Here is a 20936-nt window from a genome sequence, read left to right on the forward strand (position 1 = left end):
CCGGCCCATGCACTCCCTACGACCGGGCTCGAAATAACCCTTACACTACTTCCTCTTTACATTCATTTATATTTCCAGCTCCTTCTGCCCCTACTCCTCCCCTTCCTCCTACGTCTTATATGGATTAAACAGAAAAATTAAACAAGAGAGAGGGGAAGGTGATGGGGGAGCACAAAATATATCAGATTTGAGTAGAAAAGACAAGGAAGGGAAGGAAAAGAAGGAAAGGAGGGAAGGAAAGGGAAATATTGGTGAAGGAAAGCAAGTCATGGGAATGGAAGGAACGAGAATGGAAGGGAAAGGAAAGAATGCGAAAGGGAAAACGGAGAAGAGAAAGAAAGAGAACAAAAGGAAAGGTACAGCAATTGATGAAGATGGAGAGGAAGGGAAGGAAACGGAACGGAAGGGAACGGTACGGAAGGCAAGGGAAAGGAAAGGAAGGGAAGGGAAGGGAAGGGAAGGGAAGGGAAGGGATGGGAAGGAAAGGAAAGGGAAGGGAAGGGAAGGGAAGGGTAGGGAAGGGTAGGGAAGGGAAGGGAAGGGAAGGAAAAGGAAGGGAAGTGAAAGAAAAACGGAGCTGAACAGAAGACAAGGGAAGGAAAGAGAAGAGAAGAAAAGAAAAGAAAAGAAAAGAGAAGAGAAGAGAAGTGAAGGGAAGGGAAGGGAAGGGAAGGGAAGGGAAGGAAAGGGAAGGGAAGGGAAGGGAAGGGAAGGGAAGGGAAGGGAAGGGAAGGGAAGGGAAGGGAAGGGACAGAGCTTAATTGCAGCAGTGACAGTGGCCGCTGATTGGTGTGTGGCGCGGGGCAGGTGTCAGCAGGTGAGTCAGCAGGTTGTCTGGTGGTTAGGGAGGAGAGAGAGAGAGAGAGAGAGAGAGAGAGAGAGAGAGAGAGAGAGAGAGAGAGAGAGAGAGAGAGAGAGAGAGAGAGAGAGAGAGAGAGAGAGAGAGAGAGTGTGTGTGTGTGTGTGTTCACGGCCACCGTCCCCCACGTCCGGGAGTTGAACACGCAGGAGGTTAAACTGGCGGCCCACCACTGGAGAAACTCACTCCCCACTCCACTAACACTTATAGTTGATTAGTGACACAGTGCAGTGTGTATATATGTTACAGGGAAAGTGTGAAATCAGTCATTTCATGAAATCCCTAGTGAATTTGTGAGATGGATTTTTCATTTTGCTATGTTATGGAACCTAACGTAACCTATCCTACCCTACCCTACCCTACCCTACCCTAAACTAACCTAACCTACCTACTCTACCCTAAACTAACATATATATGAATGTGTATAATGTACGTTTTTATTTTTATTTTTATTTTTATATATAGACTTTATGCCCTTTGAATAGGCAACACACGGCAGTGCACCTTTAGGTTTTGTAAATATATATGTATGTTTAGATAAGAGAGAGAGAGAGAGAGAGAGAGAGAGAGAGAGAGAGAGAGAGAGAGTAAACAAACCCAAAAAGATAACGAGATAGATTTTCATATAATAATTGAATGTCGTGAGCAGTAGGAAAAACAGCAGACGTTCCTTAGGACTAAGACTGCCTATTGTGGACAAGACGTTAGGCATCGATGGAAGGAAGGGGCGATATTGAAGTAAACCAGAGCGGAAAATGAAACATGGTGGATTAGGCCCCAAGATTAAAATCCACACAGCCACATCGGTAACAATCTTCCCCTCAGGACCAGTAACAACTCCGACCCTAGGCTCCAGATACCACCACTAACAACGGTAACGACATAAAAGGAGTGTTGTTCTTATTCTTTTTGCCTCTGTTGAGTGGATAACATACAACAACACCACTTTACCAACAAGACTCTCGCTTCTTGACATTCACTAAAACAAATAATGATATATATGGAGGTGGTCTTGCTGTCTGGACTGAATAGTTAACATTGAAAATAAAAACACGATACAAATACATCAGAACGCACTCAAGTCTATGACCAAATCCACAACACTAACCTCTAGAACCCACCATGAACTGCAGTAACATGTATGGAGCTTGTCTTGCTTTTGTTGCTTCTGCTCGGTGGTGAACATAAAAGCCACACAGAAAAGAAACTAGAAACGGAATATAGAAACACTCACCAGATCCTTGCTCTCAAAGGCCACCGCCAGTACCACCTGACCACCGATGACATTTATGTATTTCTTATTGCTCTTATTCCTTTAGCTGAGCGGTGGTGAGAAAACTAATTCGGCGTCTATACTCGGACAAAAAAGAGACTCGCGGTGCCAGTTACAATAGAGCTTTCTTGCTTCTTTTTGAAAGGGTAAACGGAGCTGGAATCGAGGTGCTCTGAACACACAAAGCGAAAGTCAAACAACTGGCAACGTTATAAAAATGGAATAGAGGGTTGAGATAGAGAGAGAGAGAGAGAGAGAGAGAGAGAGAGAGAGAGAGAGAGAGAGAGAGAGAGAGAGAGAGAGAGAGAGAGAGAGAGAGAGAGAGAGAGAGAGAGAGAGAGAGAGAGAGAGAGAGAGAGAGAGAGAGAGAGAGAGAGAGAGAGAGAGAGAGAGAGAGATTCGAAAATGCATTAAGTAAAAGCGTTGATAGAAATATCCTCCTATAGTTAAGCTTCCAAATTGTGTAACTTTGCAGCATGAAATCCTTTGTGCCGCCCAACACGATATTTCCGCGTATAAATAATTTTTGGTTGAATCTGCGCCCGAGAACTAATTGCATGCGATATTCCTTGTAATAGTCATTTACGCAGCGATTATATTTACCCGTTTCCCTGTAATTTAAATCAATCAACTTTATGAGCCGCTCTTTTTCCCTCTTTTTTGTGTGTTTTTATCCAGCACCGTCACGGGGCGGAATGGGATCGACGGGGACGCTCGAGGACAGCCACACACGATTTATCTTTCTGTAATACACTGAAAATTTTGCCGCCGAATTTATCCATTGGCAAACGGGTGCGGGGAGGCAAAGGGGGAGCAAAACCGGCTCTGCGACGGATACAGACAGACTTTAAGTTTATACAAGACAGTGAACTCGCTTGCTGTTCACTTGCTAAGGAAGGAAAGAAATGAAGAAGACGACAGATGCAGGGAACTAAGGGAATAGTGGAAAGGGACAGACAAGGAGAGGATGATGGAGAAAAAAGAGGAAGAGAAGGAAATACAGGAATAAGGCGTAACTTCTAGCTCTTATAAACTGACTGTAAACGGATGACTGTATGTGGAGTAACTGTTTCTGGTTGACCGTGTATCTGGATTAGCTATATGGAGTTGTGAGTTTAAAGTGACTGTTAAGCGTTGACTGTATGGATTAAATATACCTGACCGTCTATCTGGACTAACTGTATGAGACTGTGTGGCTGAACTGACAGTAAACCGTTGACTGATAACCGTTAACAGTGCGGACGTGGTGTGGTCACGAGGGACGAAGCACGGGCCAGCCAGTTAGTCAGTCAGCCAGCCAGTCATTTCAGCAGTCAGTCAGCCTGTCAATCAGCCTGCCACGTCTCCCGCCGCGGAACAGCCAGCACAGCACACACTCAGGAATTCTTGATCAGACTTATAAAAGGATAATAATTCTCTCCCTCATTCACATTTTCTTCTTTCGTGCTTCTATTTTCTTCATATATTCTTTCGGTGGATCGTACCTGCCGATTTTTTTTATTGCTCTTTATATATTTTAAGGGCGTAAGGATTGCTCAACCTTCTCAGCGATGCAAAATTATGGATCCGCTTACTTTTTACCAATCCAAAATCCAATCTTGCGCTGATCCTGCGTCGTTCTTACAGGTTAGAATTCCAACACACTCTTCTGCTATGAATCAAAAGTAAAAAATTTTGCTTGACCTTTTATATTTGAAATCTGTGACCACCTACTATGTCGGTCTGTCTTGCAATCTGCCTGTCCGTCCGTATGTACAGTATATAGATCTCTCTCTCTCTCTCTCTCTCTCTCTCTCTCTCTCTCTCAATGAATAAATAAATAACAGCGAATGTGAACAAACAAATAAACAAAGAAAGAAATGCCCTCATAAAGAGAGGAAAAGAAAAAACAGAAATAGAAATACCAAAAAATATACAAATAAATAAATAAATAAATAAACAAACATCAAACAAATCTAAATATCTATCTATCTGTATCTATCTATCTATCTGTCTATCGGTATCTATCTGTCTACCAATCTATTTGTATCTACCTACCTATCTCTCTCTCTCTTTATCTATATCTATATCTATATCTATCTATCTATCTATCTATCTATCTATCTATCTATATATATATATATATATATATATATATATATATATATATATATATATATATATATATATATATATATGCTCAAGAGCAACAAAAAGAGTAAAAAAAAAATCCGCTACTCGCCGCTCCCACAATAGTAAAAGGTAAAGAGTAGCCAAAAGAGAGGTTAATTTCGGGTGGAGAGGGGTCCCGATACACTCTTCTTGAAAGAGGTCAAGTCATAGGCAGGAGGAAATACAGACGAAGGAAGACTGTCCAAGAGTTTACCAGTGAAAGGGATGAAAGAATGGAGATGCTGGTTAACTCTTGCATAAGGGGTTTGGACAATATAGGGATGAGCATGAGTAGAAAGTCGTGAGCAGCGGGGCCGCGGGAGGGGGGAAGGCATGCAGTTAGCAAGTTCAGAAGAACAGTCAGCATGAAAATATCGATAGAAGATAGAAAGAGAAGCAGCATGGCGGTGGAATTTAAGAGGTAGAAGGCAGTCAGTAAAAGGAGGAGAGATGATGAGACGAAGAGCCTTAGATTTAACTCTGTCCAGAAGAGCTGTGTGACTGGAGCCCCCCCACACGTGAGATGCATACTCCATACGAGGGAGGACAAGGCCCTTGTATATGGAAAGTATCTGTGCGGGGAAGAAGAACTGGCGGAGACGATACAGAACGCCAAACCTCGAGGAAGCTGATTTAGTAACAGAGGAGATGTGAAGTTTCCAGTTGTGATTTTGAGCTAAGGATAGACCGAAGATATTTAGTGTTTAAAGGTGACAGCTGGGTGTTGTCGAAGAATAGGGGATAGGTGTTTAGAAGATTGTGTCGAGTTGATAGGTGGAGGAACTGGGTTTTTGAGGCATTGAAGGACACAAGGTTCCTTTTACCCCAATCGGAAATGATAGCAAGGTTTAAGGTTAAGCGTTCTGCAGCCTCAAGTCCGGAGTCTTGTAATTCCTGTTGAGAGGGTCTTCTGTTGAAAGAAGTTGAATAATGCAGAGTGGAGTCATCAGCGTATGAGTGGATAGGACAGTTTGTTATGGAAAAAAGATCATTGATGAATAACAGGAAGAAAGTGGGTGATAGGACAGAGCCCTGTGGAACACCACTGTTGATAGGTTTAGGGGAAGAACAGTGACCGTCTACCACAGCGGAAATAGAACGGTCGGAAAGGAAACTGGAGATAAAGGATCTTAGTGAGGGATAGAATCCGAAAGCGGGCAGTTTAGAAAGCAAAGACTTGTGCCAGACTCTATCGAAGGCTTTCGATATGTCTAGCGCAACAGTGAAAGTTTCACCGAAACGGCTAAGAGAGGATGACCAAAAGATCGCCTCGCCAGTAGAACGCCCCTTGCATAGCCCACACTGGCGTTCAGATAGAAGGTCACAATTCGATAGGTGCTTTTGAATCTTCCGGTTAAGAATTGATTCAAAAGCTTTAGATAGGCAGGAAAGCAAAGCTATAGGGCGGTAGTTTGAGGGATTGGATCGGTCACCCTTCTTAGGCACAGGCTGTATGAAGGCATACTTCCGGCAGGAAGGAAAGGTAGATGTTGATAGGCAGGGGCGAAAGAGTTTGACCAGGCAGGGTGTTAGCACGGAGGCAGAGTTTTTAAGTAAGTTTTTAAGATGGAGGCACTCCATCAGGTCCATAAGCCTTCTGAAAGTTGAGGCCAGAGAGGGCATAGAAAACATCACTCTTAAGAATCTTAATAACAGGCATAAAAGAGTCAAAGGGGGGATGAGTAGGAGGAATATGCCCAGAATCGTCCAGAGTGGAGTTGTTACAGAAAGTTTGAGAGAAGAGTTCAGCCTTAGAGATAGATGAGACGGCGGTGCTGCCGTCAGGGTTAAGGAGAGGAGGGAAAGATGAAGAAGTGAAATTGGAGGAGATATTTTTAGCTAGGTGCCAAAAGTCACGGGAGGAATTAAAAAAAGCAAGGTTCTGTCATTTCCTATTGATGAAAGATGTTTTGGTAAGTCGAAGAATAGATTTGGCACGATTCCAGGCTGAAATATAAAGATCATGCTTAGCAGGAGTGCGAAGCCTCTGGTACCTTTTGTGAGCTGCCTCTCTATCTTACACAGCACGAGAACAAGCATGATTAAACCAAGGCTTTTTAGCATGAGGAGTAGAGAAAATACGTGGAATGTATGGCTCCATTCCAGAGACAATCACCTCGGTAATGCGCTGGGCACACACAGAGGGGTTTCTATCCTGGAAGCAATAATCATTCCACGGGAAATCGGAAAAGTACATCATCAGGTCGTCCCACCGAGCTGAAGGAAAATGCCAGAAGCATCGCCTCTTCGGTGGGTCCAGAGGATGTACAGGAGCGATAGGACAGGATACAGAAATAAGGTTGTGATCGGAGGAGCCCCACGGAGAGAACAGTTTGACAGAGTAAGCAGAAGGGTTCGAGGTAAGGAAGAGGTCTAGTATGTTGGGCCGGACTCCAAGGCGGTCGGGAATACGTGTAGGTTGCTGAACCAACTGCTCTAGGTCAATGAGGAGAGCAAAGTTGTACGCTTGTTCACTAGGTTAGTCAGTGAAAGAGGATGAAGGCCAAAGCTGGTAGTGAACATTGAAATCTCCAAAGATGGAGATTTCAGCGAAGGGAGAGTATGTCAAGATGTGCTTCACTTTAGAGTTCAAGTAGTCAAAGAATTTTACAGTTAGTAGAGTTAGGTGAGAGATAAACAGCACAGATGCATTTAGTTATAGAATGACGATGAAGTCTTAGCCAGATGGTGCAAAATTCTGAAGAGTCAAGGTCGTGGGCACGAGAGCAAGTGATGTCGTTGCGCACGTAGGGGCAACATCCAGCTTTGGATTGAGATTTAGGATAGAGATAGTAGGAGGGAACAGAGTAGAGATTGCTGTCAGTAGCCTTAGAGACCTTTGTTTCAGTGAGGAAGAGAAGGTGAGGTTTAGATATATATATATATATATATATATATATATATATATATATATATATATATATATATATATATATATATATATATATATATATATATATATATATATATATATATATATATACGGTATTTATTTATTTATTTGTTTATCTATTTATTTATTTATTTAACATTTTTTATACCCCAAACACACACACGCACACACACACGCATATAACCACCCACACGCATATACAAGCAAAATGGCGCCACTATGAACAATTGCCTGCACCATAACAGGCTGGGGTCGCCCACCAGACTCCACCAAGAAAGCCTGCCGCCGCCACGGGCAGAACGTAAACACACACACACACACACACACACACACACACACACACACTGGCGCGTTAGTGTCACCTGAAGCGTACAAGTGTGACACGTATGTTCGGCGGGCTGAATGGTAACGCTGCAACAGAGAGTGAAGTGACATGGAACACAAATATTGGATTTCGTTTTGGTAAATATTTTTCCCTTTATACATTGTTACTCTACCCTCTGTGACTGCGGGGCAGGATATTGTAATTGCTGGTGTGTGTGTGTGTGTGTGTGTGTGTGTGTGTGTGTGTGTGTGTGTGTGTGTGTGTGTGTGTGTGTGTGTGTGTGTGTGTGTGTGTGTGTGTGTGTGTGTGTGTGTGTGTGTGTGTGTGTGTGTGTGTGTGTCTGGTGTGTGAGTGGTGCGTGTGTGAGTGTGTGTGTGTGTGTGTGTGTGTTATGCGGGAATGTTTTCCTACCGCTAAATTTAGTAAAAAATATCTCAGTAATTTTGCAGTTAGCTTGTGGGAACTTTTCAATACATGGAAAATTAATGTTTAATATTTATTTAATATTACGTTGGAATATTTGAAATGTTGCGAAGAGAAAAGAAAATCTCGACGGTTCTCGTGTTCAAACAATCCTTCAATGATATAGTGCATCGTTATTCATCATGCTAAACGAGGAAGAAAGTTGCGATGAAAATGATATATTATATCCTTGGAACGTTTTGGAAATGCTACACTAGATACCAGAAATAGCAAATTTATATGAGGTACAAATCACGAGTTTAAATTATTATACGAGTGGCAAATGCGAGATTCTGATGCCGAAAGATAGGGGGAACTGCTTGGGAGAGACGACGAAGATAAATGGGTTCAGAAAACATTAAACCGCATTGCTAAACAAGCAAAGAATCTGGAAACTTTAAAAGGTGGTGGCGATGGACGAGGCCATTGAACAGGACTCAGTTGACGGCAGCATCAGCATCAACAGTAAAAAAACAACAGCAACAGCAGCAGCAACGAAAGCAGAGGGGAAACTCGGATGAAGGAAACTTACGAGTGAGGGAGGAAAAGAAGGAGGGGAGGGGCGAGCAGAGGAGAGATCTATTGAACAATTCATTATTTTCCCCCTAAAGTTTGGGATTCAATTAAGAAGTTTCGGGCCAAAATGAATTAATAATTATTCGGTGAAAGATTCGACTCACATTCTTCGTTATTCTTGTGGGTCTTGCTCCTTCATGCTTCACCGCCCACTCTAGTCTCTTCACCTCAACATGTCAAACAAGTCCCACCTACTCCCGCCCGGCCGCCCATTAGACAAAATCTTCCACGCACCCGCAACCACCGTAGCCTGAGTCAGTTTGAGTTGGACATAGCCTGCTGGTGCACTGGTTAATGTTATGCGCTTGATGAGGAAGTGGGAGGAGCTTATCTACAAAATTAATTGATCCGAGAGTTGTATGGCCAATAACTATAAAACAGAAGTTAGTTGATATGCCAGGTATTACGTGGTACATGCAAGAGCCAAGTTTATCATAGCTACACGCCATACTGCCATCCCGTTCCTCCGTCATTCTATTGGTTAAGTCTTCAGGAGAGGTTACGCTACACCAGCTACACTTTACTTTAGCTAAACGTCTCACTTTCACCCAGTTTTTTCAGTCATCCTACTTGTCTAGTCTTCAGGTGAGGATAATCCAATAATCCCAAGGCCACTTTTTCTGCAACACCTAACTCCGAGTCTCCCCAGGTATTGGTCACCCTCCCCACCCTTCATCAGGCCGCAGGTGAGCGAAATACACAAAGGGAGAAGACAAAAGATTTTTTAGACTGCAGTGTTGTCACAGAAAAAAAAATATCAAAAACAACGCAAGGAGAAAACAGAATAGAAAGGAAATCCGCCAGAAACATGTGGAGAAAAGAAATCTGAGAGAAAAAAGAATGCCGCTGCAAAATGCTGAAGTCTGCAAGGAGAAAGAAAAAAGTCAAACCCGGACAAAAGCCAGCGTTGAGACCATATAATCTTATTGCAGCAAGTCTCTCCAATTTTTAGAACCCTGCTCCTTTTTTCCGACAACCGAAGTAACGAAACGGCAACCCAGGAATTGAGGAAGTCATGGCGGACAGAAAAGCAGGTGAAGACGTAAAACAAAAGTCTTTACCGAGCTGATTGGAATACACTAAGATCAGACAAGGAGAGGTGGATGACGCTGGAAAAGGTCTTTGTTGTGCAGGGGTTTCATGATTGCTGATGATGATAATGTTCCTGTCGCTTTTAGCTTTCCAACGCGGCTGTTTGCTGCGCCTCTTTCCTCCTCGCTGCACGACGCTCCTCACGCCACGCCCACACTTTCCAGGAGACAGTCGTGCCGGAGTGAGCGGCGGGAGGGAAAGAGGCGGAAATAATATAGATCCGACAGCCTGTTACCGCCGCTATTACCGCATGTTCTACCGCTGCTCCTGCTGATGCAACTGCTGCTGCTCTTACTACGACTGCTGTTCCTGCTACTGCCATTACTGTTATTGCTACTAATATTGATGTTCCCACTACTGCTGTTCTTGGCACTAACGTTATTGCTTTTTGATACTGCCGCTGGTGCTTCTGTTGTTTTTCTGTTGTTTTTCTTAGTACCAATACTCATCTACTTCAGTCAATACTACCTGCTAATTCCGCAACTATAACATTAAATACTAGCTGCTATGCTACTACTACTACTACTACTACTACTACTACTGCTACTACTACTACTATTACAAATCCAAGGTTCAGAACTTTCGCATGTCTTGACCTCCCTCTCTCCCTCTCTCTCTCCCTCTCTCTGACTTTATCACTCCACAATTAAAGCGACACCCTGAAGAACATGTTAGCATATGCAAATAAGACTTCCCCCTCCTCATTATCCCGGGTAAAAACTAATGCATACTAAACGAGCCTGTCGACGGGGTAAGAAGGAAGGCGACACACCCCGGGAGACTCGACCTAGCCAGCCAGCCGATCTCTCTCGCTCTCCCTCTCGGGCTCTGGCTTTCTTTCTTTCTCTCGCTCCCTCGCTGGCACACACACACACACACACACTCACTCTCACTCTCACTCTCTCTCTCTCTCTCTCTCTCTCTCTCTCACACTCTTTTTTTCTGGAGCTCAACGTGACTCGGGTTTAAATTTAGAGTCCGGGTCTAGACTCCTTACCTTCTCCCAGCACCGAAATTCATTGATGTTAATTGACTAACCGATGGCCTCATTGTGCCCCGACAGATTCCTTCATTTACATCGAAACTTGACTCCCTTCGAACGCCAGTCACGAGTTCCTTATTAAGAGTTTACTGAGACGCTGTCCAAAGGACTCTTCATTTATAGCTACCAACTTTTGCTCTTTACCTGAAGTTCCTCTTCAATACGACTAATCATGATTCACTTCGGGAAATTCTAAATAGACGTTTTAAATTACGGTTTTCTGTTAACAGCATTTCCAGTTGTTTATTCTGAAGGACACATGATAGCTCTCTTGATCTTTGTGATGAAAAAACTTAGTAATGGTATGTATATGTATCAGTATACACACACACACACACACACACACACACACACACACACAAACACACACACACGAGCACACATACATATACATACATACAAATACATCTACACACTTTTTCTTCAAATGTAATATCCTTGTAACCCAACTTGTTCCGTCCACATCTTTAATCGAAAGAAACGAAAAAAAAAATGTTACCAATATCTATCCATTTATCCGCCTGCATCTGTTTTTGTGTCAATGTTACTTATTTTAACGGGTATAGGGAGCAAAGCTGTGTATCTGTTACCTGTCGCTGTGATTATCTCAGGTAATTGGCTTTTAAACGAGTCTACAACGGAGGGAGGTTTTCCGGGTGAGTTCAACCAGATACACGGTAAACGAGCATCGCCAACCAGGGAGCCAAATTTGATTACTCATTTCTTTCCTTTTCTGCTCTTTTTGAGCCTTGTGTGTTGCGGACATATTTCAGAGTTTTGTTTTTCTCTCGTTCTTTCTCCTTTCCCGCAGGAAAAAAACACCGTCGATAACCCCGGCGAGCCTCGTGTCGGACTCCCTGGCGGAAATTCGAGTTAATTAAATGCATAGAGAGTTTTACATTAAACATCACTTGTGAAAAAAATACCTGCACTTTTTATATCTGGCTCGGTTTTAATTCCCCTCGCAATCACGGTGACCTAAAATTTGCAAAAGTTTATTTCCTTCTTTTGTTGCACTTGTATTCGCACTGCCGTTGATGCATTCACGGACGCAGCACACACACACGCACACGCACGCACACGCACACACACAAACTCTCTCTCTCTCTCTCTCTCTCTCTCTCTCTCTCTCTCTCTCTCTCTCTCTCTCTCTCTCACGCACACGCACACGCACACGCACACACACACACACACACACACACACACACTTCACTTCCATAGCCTTATAATGATTGGCTTGCGATTCAAGTCACGAAGTTGGTGATGAAAGAGGCTCTTTCACGAGGGCAATTTTCGCATGAGGGATGGCCAATCTTACGGGCAATTAGGAAGATATTTGGTGGTCCATCTCCGAGGCCCTGATTGATAGGGGCCTTGGCGCGGGGTCGGGAGAGACTGCGGGAACATTAAGACCGCGTGTCGCCCTAATGCCTGCCTGAAGGGGGTTGATGGCCCGGCAAGGGAAAGCGGGAAGGGCGGCGAGAGCAGTGAGAGGGGGCGTGGAGAACTGGAACGGGAGTACTGGAGGGAGTGAAAAGAGAAGCGATAGAGTAAGGATATGAGAAGGTGGAAAATGGGAGAGACAAGGAAAGGAATGGAAAGGCAAATGGAAGGCAAGAAAGTAAAGAAGGGACAAAATGTATATTATGGAAAGGAGAAAGAGGAAGGGAAGAGAGGTAGAAAAGGAGAGAAGTGAATGAACAGTAGATAAGGAGTGAAGGAGAGTAAATGAGTGAACGAGAGTAGGAGTGAAAAGATGCGCTAGAGACAGGAGATGAAAAGGAATGGAGAATGATTAAGAAGGCAGGACAAGATGAAAATTTTGGGATAGAGGAAAGGGAAAAGCAAGAGGAATGGAAGGGAGAGAGGTGTATGAACAGGAGTAGAGAAAGAGTGAAGATGTGAATGAGTGAATAGAGTGAAGAGACAATAAATAGAGCAAAGAAGTTAAGGAAGTTGGGAACGAAACTTTAAATCGACTTACATATATTAGAATCCTTAATTAGCTAACGACTTTCTAGGTACTCATAATTTTGTCCTTAATTATTCTCTAGAGTAGCTAATTTACTACTGACAGACTAATGGGACTGTAATTAAGAAGTATTTATCCGTCTACTTCCTAACAAAATTGGTGTAACATTATCCACCTTCAATCATTAGGGAAAATAGGTTACGTCATTACGCAACAGGAAATTAAATAAGGATGCGAGCGGATTGATTAATTCGTTTAGTTTCTTAATATCTTAAATGATCGGAGTTCATTAAAAAAGTTCGGAAAAGTTCGGAAGGATATGAACGGAGTAAAGCGCTGAAATGAGGCTATAAGAGGACATAAAGGGCGGGAAGAGATGGTGATGGAGAAGGCGCGAGAAGGTGATAAATAAAAAAGGACCCAAGCGATAAGAAGGGAAGTGAAAAGGTGCCGAGACTGAACATACGTGAATTTAAAAAAAGAAGAGAAAATAGAAAGAAAGACAAAAACAAAACGAAGCGAAGATAATGATGATACGAACACACGAAAGAGGTGAGGACAGTGACGAGATTTTTGAAGAGAAGAAAAAAAGGTAGGGATGGAATTTCAAGGCATGGTAAAGTAGTGGAGTTACATAAGAGGAATGGAATTGTTTACCGGAAAGGCAGGTAGTGAACATGAGAAAGGAGGGGAAAGGAGGACATTAACGAAGAACGAACGAGGAAAACAAGAAAAAGGGAGTCTCTGGGAAAGAGGTCGAGGGGAGGCTACTGAGGAGGAGTTTGAAAGGGGAGATGGAAGAAAGGAGAGTGAATAGTGATAAAAAAGGGTAAGGAATAGATACAGAGGATGATGTGGCGAGTGGGAAAGGTAGGGAGGTAGGGATGGATATCAAGGCATGGAAAAGGAGTGGTTTTAGATAAGAGGAATGGGATTGTTGACAGGAAAGGCAGGTAGTGAACATGAGAAAGAAGTGGAGTGGAGGACATTAACAAAAAACGAACGGGGTAAACAGGAAAAAAAAGTCTATAGGAAAGGAGTCGAGGGGAGGTTACTGAGCATGAGTTGGAAAGGGGAAAGGGAAGAAAGGGGCGTCTAAAGTGATGAAAGAGGGTGAGGAATTGACATAGAGGATGGTGCAGATAGTAGGAAGGGTGGGGCGGTAGGGATGGAATTTCAAGGAATGGGAAAGTAGTGGAGTTCGATAAAAAGGAATGGAATTGTGTACCGGAAAGGCAGGTAGTGAACATGAGAAAGAACTGGAAAGCAGGACGTTAACAAAAAACGAACGCGGTAAACAGGAAAAAGAGTCTTGGAAAGGAGTCGAGGTGAGGTTACTGAGCACGAGTTGGATCGGGGAAAGGGATGAAAGAGGGTGAGGAGTTGACATAGAGGATGGTGCAGAGAGTAGGAAAAGTAGGGAGGTAGAGATGGAATTTCAAGCAATGGGAAAGGAGTGGTTTTAGATAAGAAGAATGGAGTTGTTTACAGGAGAGGCAGGTAGTGAACATGAGAAAGAAGTGGAGAGCAGGACATTAACAAAAAACGAACGCGGTAAACAGGAAAGAGTGAGTCTATAGGAAAGGAGTCGAGGTGAGGTTACTGAGCACGAGTCTGTATAGGGGAGATGGAAGAAGGGGGAGCCTCAGTGGTGAAGAGAGTGAGGAACAGACACAGAGGATGATACAGAAAGACGGAAAGGTGGGAGGGCTGCAGGGTACGGACTGAGAGGATATTAAATGACAAGGAAACGGAAAAAGTTGGAAAAGGAGAATAAAGATAAGACGAGTAGTGAAGTTTGGGGGATCGATGCGAGGAAGGGAACAATGGGTTAGGTTAGATTAAGTTAGACTGAGGTTTGGGTGATAGATACAAGGAAAGGATGAGTAGATGGGCTGGATTCTGGGTAAGCGGGAAGCTGCGGGGATCGGAAGGACATTAAGAGAGAAATGAAATTGGAGAAGGGAAGTAAGGGGAGTCCACCTACGAAGAGTAATAACATAAAGTGGAGAATAAATACAAATGAGGGAACGTGGAGGTAGTGGGGACAGAATTCCAAGTAAGGAAGGGGAGGGGAAGAGACAAAGAGGGAGAAGAAAAAAAAAAGGAAAAAGGATGATATTCAGGGAGATGGAATGGAAAAGACATGAAAGGGAGGAAAAAGAAAAAAAAGAGGGAAAGACGGAAAGAAAAGGAAGCACTGAGTGATGACAATACGGGGAATTACCGGAAAAGATTCTGGGGGACGAACCAAAAAAAAAAAAATGGGGTAAAAAGGTGACAAGGGGATGAGAGAGGGAGTGAGGTGGAAAGATAACGTAATGAGTGAAGACGACTTGGAGGTGAGTAAAAAGACCATATGAAGCGTCGGATAAATGTGCTCAGTGAATGTTACTGAGCAAAAATCAACGGTGTGTGTGTGTGTGTGTGTGTGTGTGTGTGTGTGTGTGTGTGTGTGTGTGTGTGTGTTTGCTTACCTGTTTGTCTGTGTGCGTGCCTATTTGCCAGTCTGTCAATATTCTGTTTGTTTGTCTATTTGTCCTCGTGTTTCTCTCCATCTACCTGCCGTTCGGTCCGTATATATGACTCCTTCTGTTAAATGTCTATATGTTAGGTTACGCGCGTCGGAAATTGAATTCGGTCTTTCTTGCGATCAATACACTGCCAGAGTAGAAATAAAGGTCGGAGTTACTATAAAAAAAAACACTCAGTCCCTTGGGCAACAACATCGTTAGACCACCACTTTTTTCCCTCTCGTCCACTTTTTCCTCCATCTTGAGCCTTATGTATTTCCCCTTCTCGTACCTCGACACCCCCCCCCACCCCCCACAGAGCCCTTTTTTTCTTTCCCTCCACGAACTACACATTTCAGGGAGCGGCCAAAATATTCCCCCCACACCGCCGGGAATTAACCACAACGAAGGGGGGTCCGCGATATGAAAGAAATAGAAAGAAAAGAGACAGACCTTTGTGTGATGTGAGGCACGACAACACAATACACCGGGGACCTGCTACTGTGTGCGTGTGTGTGTGTGTGTGTGTGTGTGTGTGTGTGTGTGTGTGTGAGAGAGAGAGAGAGAGAGAGAGAGAGAGAGAGAGAGAGAGAGATAAATAGATACGCGAGACTAAGACACGGTAAGTACACATCCGAACATTCTCTCTCTCTCTCTCTCTCTCTCTCACTCAGGGGTGCCATCTGGGTACGTGTCCCTAACACTAATATCGGATGTCCCATGTCTTCCCCAAACCAATACTCGCCATAGCCAGACTCTCAACCCTCGCTCTCTCTTCCTCTAACAAGGACATTTTGGTACATGGAAGTATAATTTTCTTGCCTAACATTTTCCATTGTGGTGAGAAACCGTTTTAAAGAAAGCTAAAATATACAATACAAAATAAATAAATAATACAAAATATAATACATGCGTAGTCAACATTCATTTGCTGAAGGGACAGTTGTATCACGTCCACATCAGAAGTAAGGTTGTTCCAACACAATACTGTCGTAGAGAAGGGACGCTGGGGGATGCTAGGGCGGGACTTCGGAGCCTCTATTAGAGACATGTTGCCCAGCATCATTACGCTCAGTCGCCCTCCACGTGGTATTCAGGTCCGTCAGCTGGGGTTCATGGATTATTTGTGCATTGTTCTCTCAAGGATGCAACTCCCCTTCGGTGTTACACGCTGGTCCATCCGGTTCGCTGCCAGCATCGTCCGCTGCTTGTGTTTTTGTTGTTATTGTTGCTGTTGCCACAGGTGGTGCCTCTCCCACTGGCGTGTTGTTTTGGTGGGTTCCACTGATGAAGCGTTCTGCCCGCCTCTGTACCTTGTGAAGCAAATAGAGATGGTAGTGTGGCACTCGATGTTAGGTGAGCTGAGCATACTCCATACCAGGTCTGACTGCGCCATGTAGAGGGCCAACAGGCCATCAATATCAAGGAGCAGAATAAACACCTGAAAGGAATTTCTCTCGCGATGACGCTCAAAGAGCAGCGAGGAGTCAACATTCACGCGCAGGATGTCGATGCTGTTCTGCAGAGGGACGATGCCGTCCCGAACCTCAGCTTGCTGTGCCACTGCCTCGCGTCTCCCCATGAACATGTCACTGCCATACACCGAGTTTTGTTTAAGGAGTTTAAATTCTCTCTTGTGTAAAAGTTCAGCCTGGTCTGATAGATGGGAGATACCCTTTATGAGGATAGATGCAGGGTTTTCAAGTTAGACCAAGAAATAGGTTCGATTATGAAAAGTGTGTTGTTAAGCTTAAGAGCGTATAGTGTGTTAAGAGCCTAAATGTCAAACTGCGTCAAACTTCAAATGTTCTTAGCATTGCATTGATGCAATGTTTCAAAATACTTAATGGCTTTAAGAATATGAACAAAGCAAAATTGTTTATCAACGATGACACGTTTCGAACAAGAACTAGCGACACAAATCTTAAGTGTAAACAAATAAATTCGGAACACCATTTTTTACTTCACCAACATTGTAACACGGGAATGGAATATACTCCCACCTTCAGTGCTTCAGTGCAACACGATTCATTCACACGACTCAATTAAAAACAAACTCGGCCGCTATTTCTTCCACCTTAACACTTACTAATGCAGAATAGCAGTCTTGTTGACTAGTAGACATTCTGTTTTGTTATAATTCATTTAGTTTGAAGGACAGACCATATAGTTTGAACCATATGGTCTGTGTAGTATGAATATCTGTGTAAATCTCTCTCTCTCTCTCTCTCTCTCTCTCTCTCTCTCTCTCTCTCTCTCTCTCTCTCTCTCTCTCTCTCTCTCTCTCTCTTTGATCTTCCTGGTTAATTTAATATCGGTCCCGATACCTTTTTTCCCCTAAGAATCTCCTACTTCGGCGCTTCTGGTCCCTCTCCTTATCCCTACTTCCCTTTCTCCCTTTCTCCGCCTCGACGTGACTTGCTCGCCTAATGAAGTCTAAGAAAAATGTTTTCTTTATCTTGTTTTGTGTGGCAGCGGCTGGGATGAAATGAACGGACGAACCAAACGGCTGGGAAAAATGTATTTGTTTTGGTGTAGTGAGGTGTGTGTGTGTGTGTGTGTGTGTGTGTGTGTGTGTGTGTGTGTGTGTGTGTGTGTGTGTGTGTGTGTGTGTGTGTGTGTGTGTGTGTGTGTGTGTGTGTGTGTGTGTGTGTGTGTGTGTGTGTGTGTGTGTGTGTGTGTGTGTGTGTGTGTGTGTGTGTGTGTGTGTGTGTGTGTGTGTGTGTGTGTGTGTGTGTGTGTGTGTGTGTGTGTGTGTGTGTGTGTGTGTGTGTGTGTGTGTGTGTGTGTGTGTGTGTGTGTGTGTGTGTGTGTGTGTGTGTGTGTGTTTATGTAAGTTATAAACAGGTGAATATAGGCTGAATGAAACGTATATACTATGTGTGAAGGGAAAAAAAACATAAAAGTGTAGTTTAGGAGAAAAATGTCACGGCAGAATACACAAGTGACTCAGTTCTAAGAACGGAAAGAAAATTCGTGTTAAAAAAGATATAGAGAAATATCCTAAGAAAAAAAAGGAAAGGCAGGTAGCAGGTAAGACCATTTCCTTGAACCTCATTGTAAAGAGTTAGTGAACGGCGCACGTGGCCTTTCACATCACTTGTATCAACGGGGCGAGGCAGACCGTGGGAAAGCGAAGTAAATTTTCAGAAAGGTAAAACGAGAAAATAACAGAGAAACAGACAGACAGACAGACAAATAGACAGAAATACAGACAGAAAGACAGACAGACAGATAAACAGACTGAGAGAAAGAAATAGACAAACAAAAACAAATGAAAAAGCAGAAAGAGAAAATACACAGACCTACCGACTGATATAGACAAACAAACATACAGACAGAAACACAGACAGACAGATAGACAAGACAGATAAACAGACTAAGAGAAAGAAACGCACACAGAGACGTACAGAAAAGCAATAACGAACAAACAAGAACAAACAGACAAACAGAAAGACAGACAGACAGACAGATACAAACACTGAAAGAGAACGAGCGGGAAGGGAAGGAAGAGAGTAGAGGGAAGGCGTTGAAGGGAGTCTTGCACACTTGCCATACCATAAAGTATAGACAAAAGAATATCACCGTAGCAATATCAGTTCGTGTCCCTCTTATCGCCTGGGCTGGAGCACCGAGCGGGGGCTGCGGGCGGGGCGAGGCATGGGAATGTGTCCAGGGCTTTGTGACCAACACCTGGATGCCTTACACTGTGCCGGTACAGGGGGGATGGAGGAGGAGAAGAGAAAAGAAGAGAAGAGAGGAGAAGAGAGAGAGAGAGAGAGAGAGAGAGAGAGAGAGAGAGAGAGAGAGAGAGAGAGAGAGAGAGAGAGAGAGAGAGAGAGAGAGAGAGAGAGAGAGAGAGAGAGAGAGAGAGAGAGAGAGAGACTATGTAAAGAAAGGATGATTCGTGGAAAACAAGATGATATAAACGAATTAAGAAATTCTCAAGCGATAACTAGATAGGTAGAATAATAGAAAGATTGACAGACATATGTGCATTGATAACTATTGATAAAAAGAGTAACATATTCATAAAGACAGATAAGAATACAAAGACCAAAGGGCTAACTTTCGAATAATGTGCGAGACAACTTGATTCCCATAAGATCTCCTGTCTTGTCTCGTGACAGGAACCAAACATTGTTACAATAAGAGTAACTCTCAGAAAATGAAACTCATTTCGGCAGCTACAAAACACGAAAAATCAGTATTATAGTATATACGTGTATATACGTGTATGCTATCCGTAAGTACCTGGTAGATAGGAAAAATTAGTCTTTTTTTTTCGAGGCGAAAGAGGCGAAAGAGGTGGCCTTTTTCCTCGGAAAGTTTGCTGTTAACTGATTAGTTGAATGTACGATGTCCGAACAGCATCATTGTATTTGATATATTTACCAGGTAATGTGAATCGAAATGTATTCACTAACTTATGTTTCTCCCTCCTATATTTATGTCAGTAGAATATGATAACGAGTAAAGAGATTATTTAAGGAGGGGAGGCGGTGGCTGAGTGGATAGCGTGACGGCGCCGCGTTCAGGGCGACGCGAGTTCAATCCCCGCCCGGTGCCACCAAGCTGGGATTTTTCAGCCGTCGCCTAGTGGCTTAAAATTACCCACATGCTGTCCAGAAGACCACCTATCAACCCGGACTCTAGATTCAAGGACTAAAGATGAGCTCCGGGAGGGCAGCATGAGCCAATGCAAGATGGAGCCACTATAAACACTCGCCGGCGCCAGAACGGGCTGGGCCGACCGAAAAGAAGCCTTGGGCCGACCATCAGGATCCACCGGGAAGAAGCCTACAGGCGCAATAGGCCACGACGTAAAAAAAAAAAAAATGAAGTAATGTGCGTGTAAATCGCAATTCGTTAACACCAGTCGCCGAAGTCAGCAACACAAGCGTGTTTTCGGATGCTCGCTTCTTCATAAATAACTTTTCACATATTTTACCGCAGATTGGAAATCGGTATCCATGAATACCGTTATATCCATGTTTCATAAATACAGATGGGGAAAATAATATTAATGTATTACTTTTTGTGATGTATTGTGATCTAGAAAATAGGTTCACAGAATATCCTACCTGCAACAAAGCATACAATCATTCTCAAATCTGGCTCATTTGAGTAGTTTCTGGAATCTATGGGTAGTGCTCTAGTACCCTACAATTAAACACAAGTTACGGAACCAAAGCGCGAGAAAAGACAAGTGAAATGTCAAAACGGAGGGGCAATACAGAAGAAGAAGGCAAAACTGAAACTATTGGAGGATGCGTGGAACAAACAAGAGGGAATGAGAGAGGCAGTGAAATTATACAGAAAAAGAGGGTCAGGAGACGCTGATAAGTAAAGCAGAGAGTAATGTGTCTGGAGAAGGCGGGAAGAGAAAGTAATGTGGGACATAAAAGCGACGGTGAAGTTTTAATTGAACACCTGTCCAGAAGAAGCCTATAAACCGTCCGTAAGAAGAGGGGCGGAAGACGCTGATAAGTGAAGAGGAGAGTAATACACCAAGGAACAAAGGGAGAGAGAGAGAAAGAGAGAGGCGCACACACACACACACACACACACACACACACACACACACACACACACACACACAGGAAATCAGACATAAACACAGACAGACAGATATATAGGCAGACGAACAGACACCACATATGTACATGAGCGGATAGGAAAAAAAAAAAAAAAAAAAGGCTACAGGGAACCCAAAACCGAAAGAATTAACCAAACCAAACAAAGACGAGACGGGAAAGAGTAGGTAAAAACGAAGGG

General features: G+C 43.4%; 1 protein-coding gene across 1 annotated transcript in view; it reads right to left on the bottom strand.

The window, feature by feature from the left end:
• LOC126987970 (GATA zinc finger domain-containing protein 15-like) overlaps positions 1-20936 on the bottom strand; it is a gene marked incomplete at both ends in the record, with an annotated part of 55436 nt that overhangs the window by 27057 nt on the left and 7443 nt on the right. Inside the window, 1 exon segment of the mRNA XM_050845983.1 lies at positions 13361-13415. Within this exon segment, the coding sequence (XP_050701940.1) occupies positions 13361-13415 (55 nt within the window).

The sequence above is a fragment of the Eriocheir sinensis genome, chromosome 1, assembly GCF_024679095.1.
Source record: "Eriocheir sinensis breed Jianghai 21 chromosome 1, ASM2467909v1, whole genome shotgun sequence".
Lineage (NCBI taxonomy): Eukaryota > Metazoa > Arthropoda > Malacostraca > Decapoda > Varunidae > Eriocheir > Eriocheir sinensis.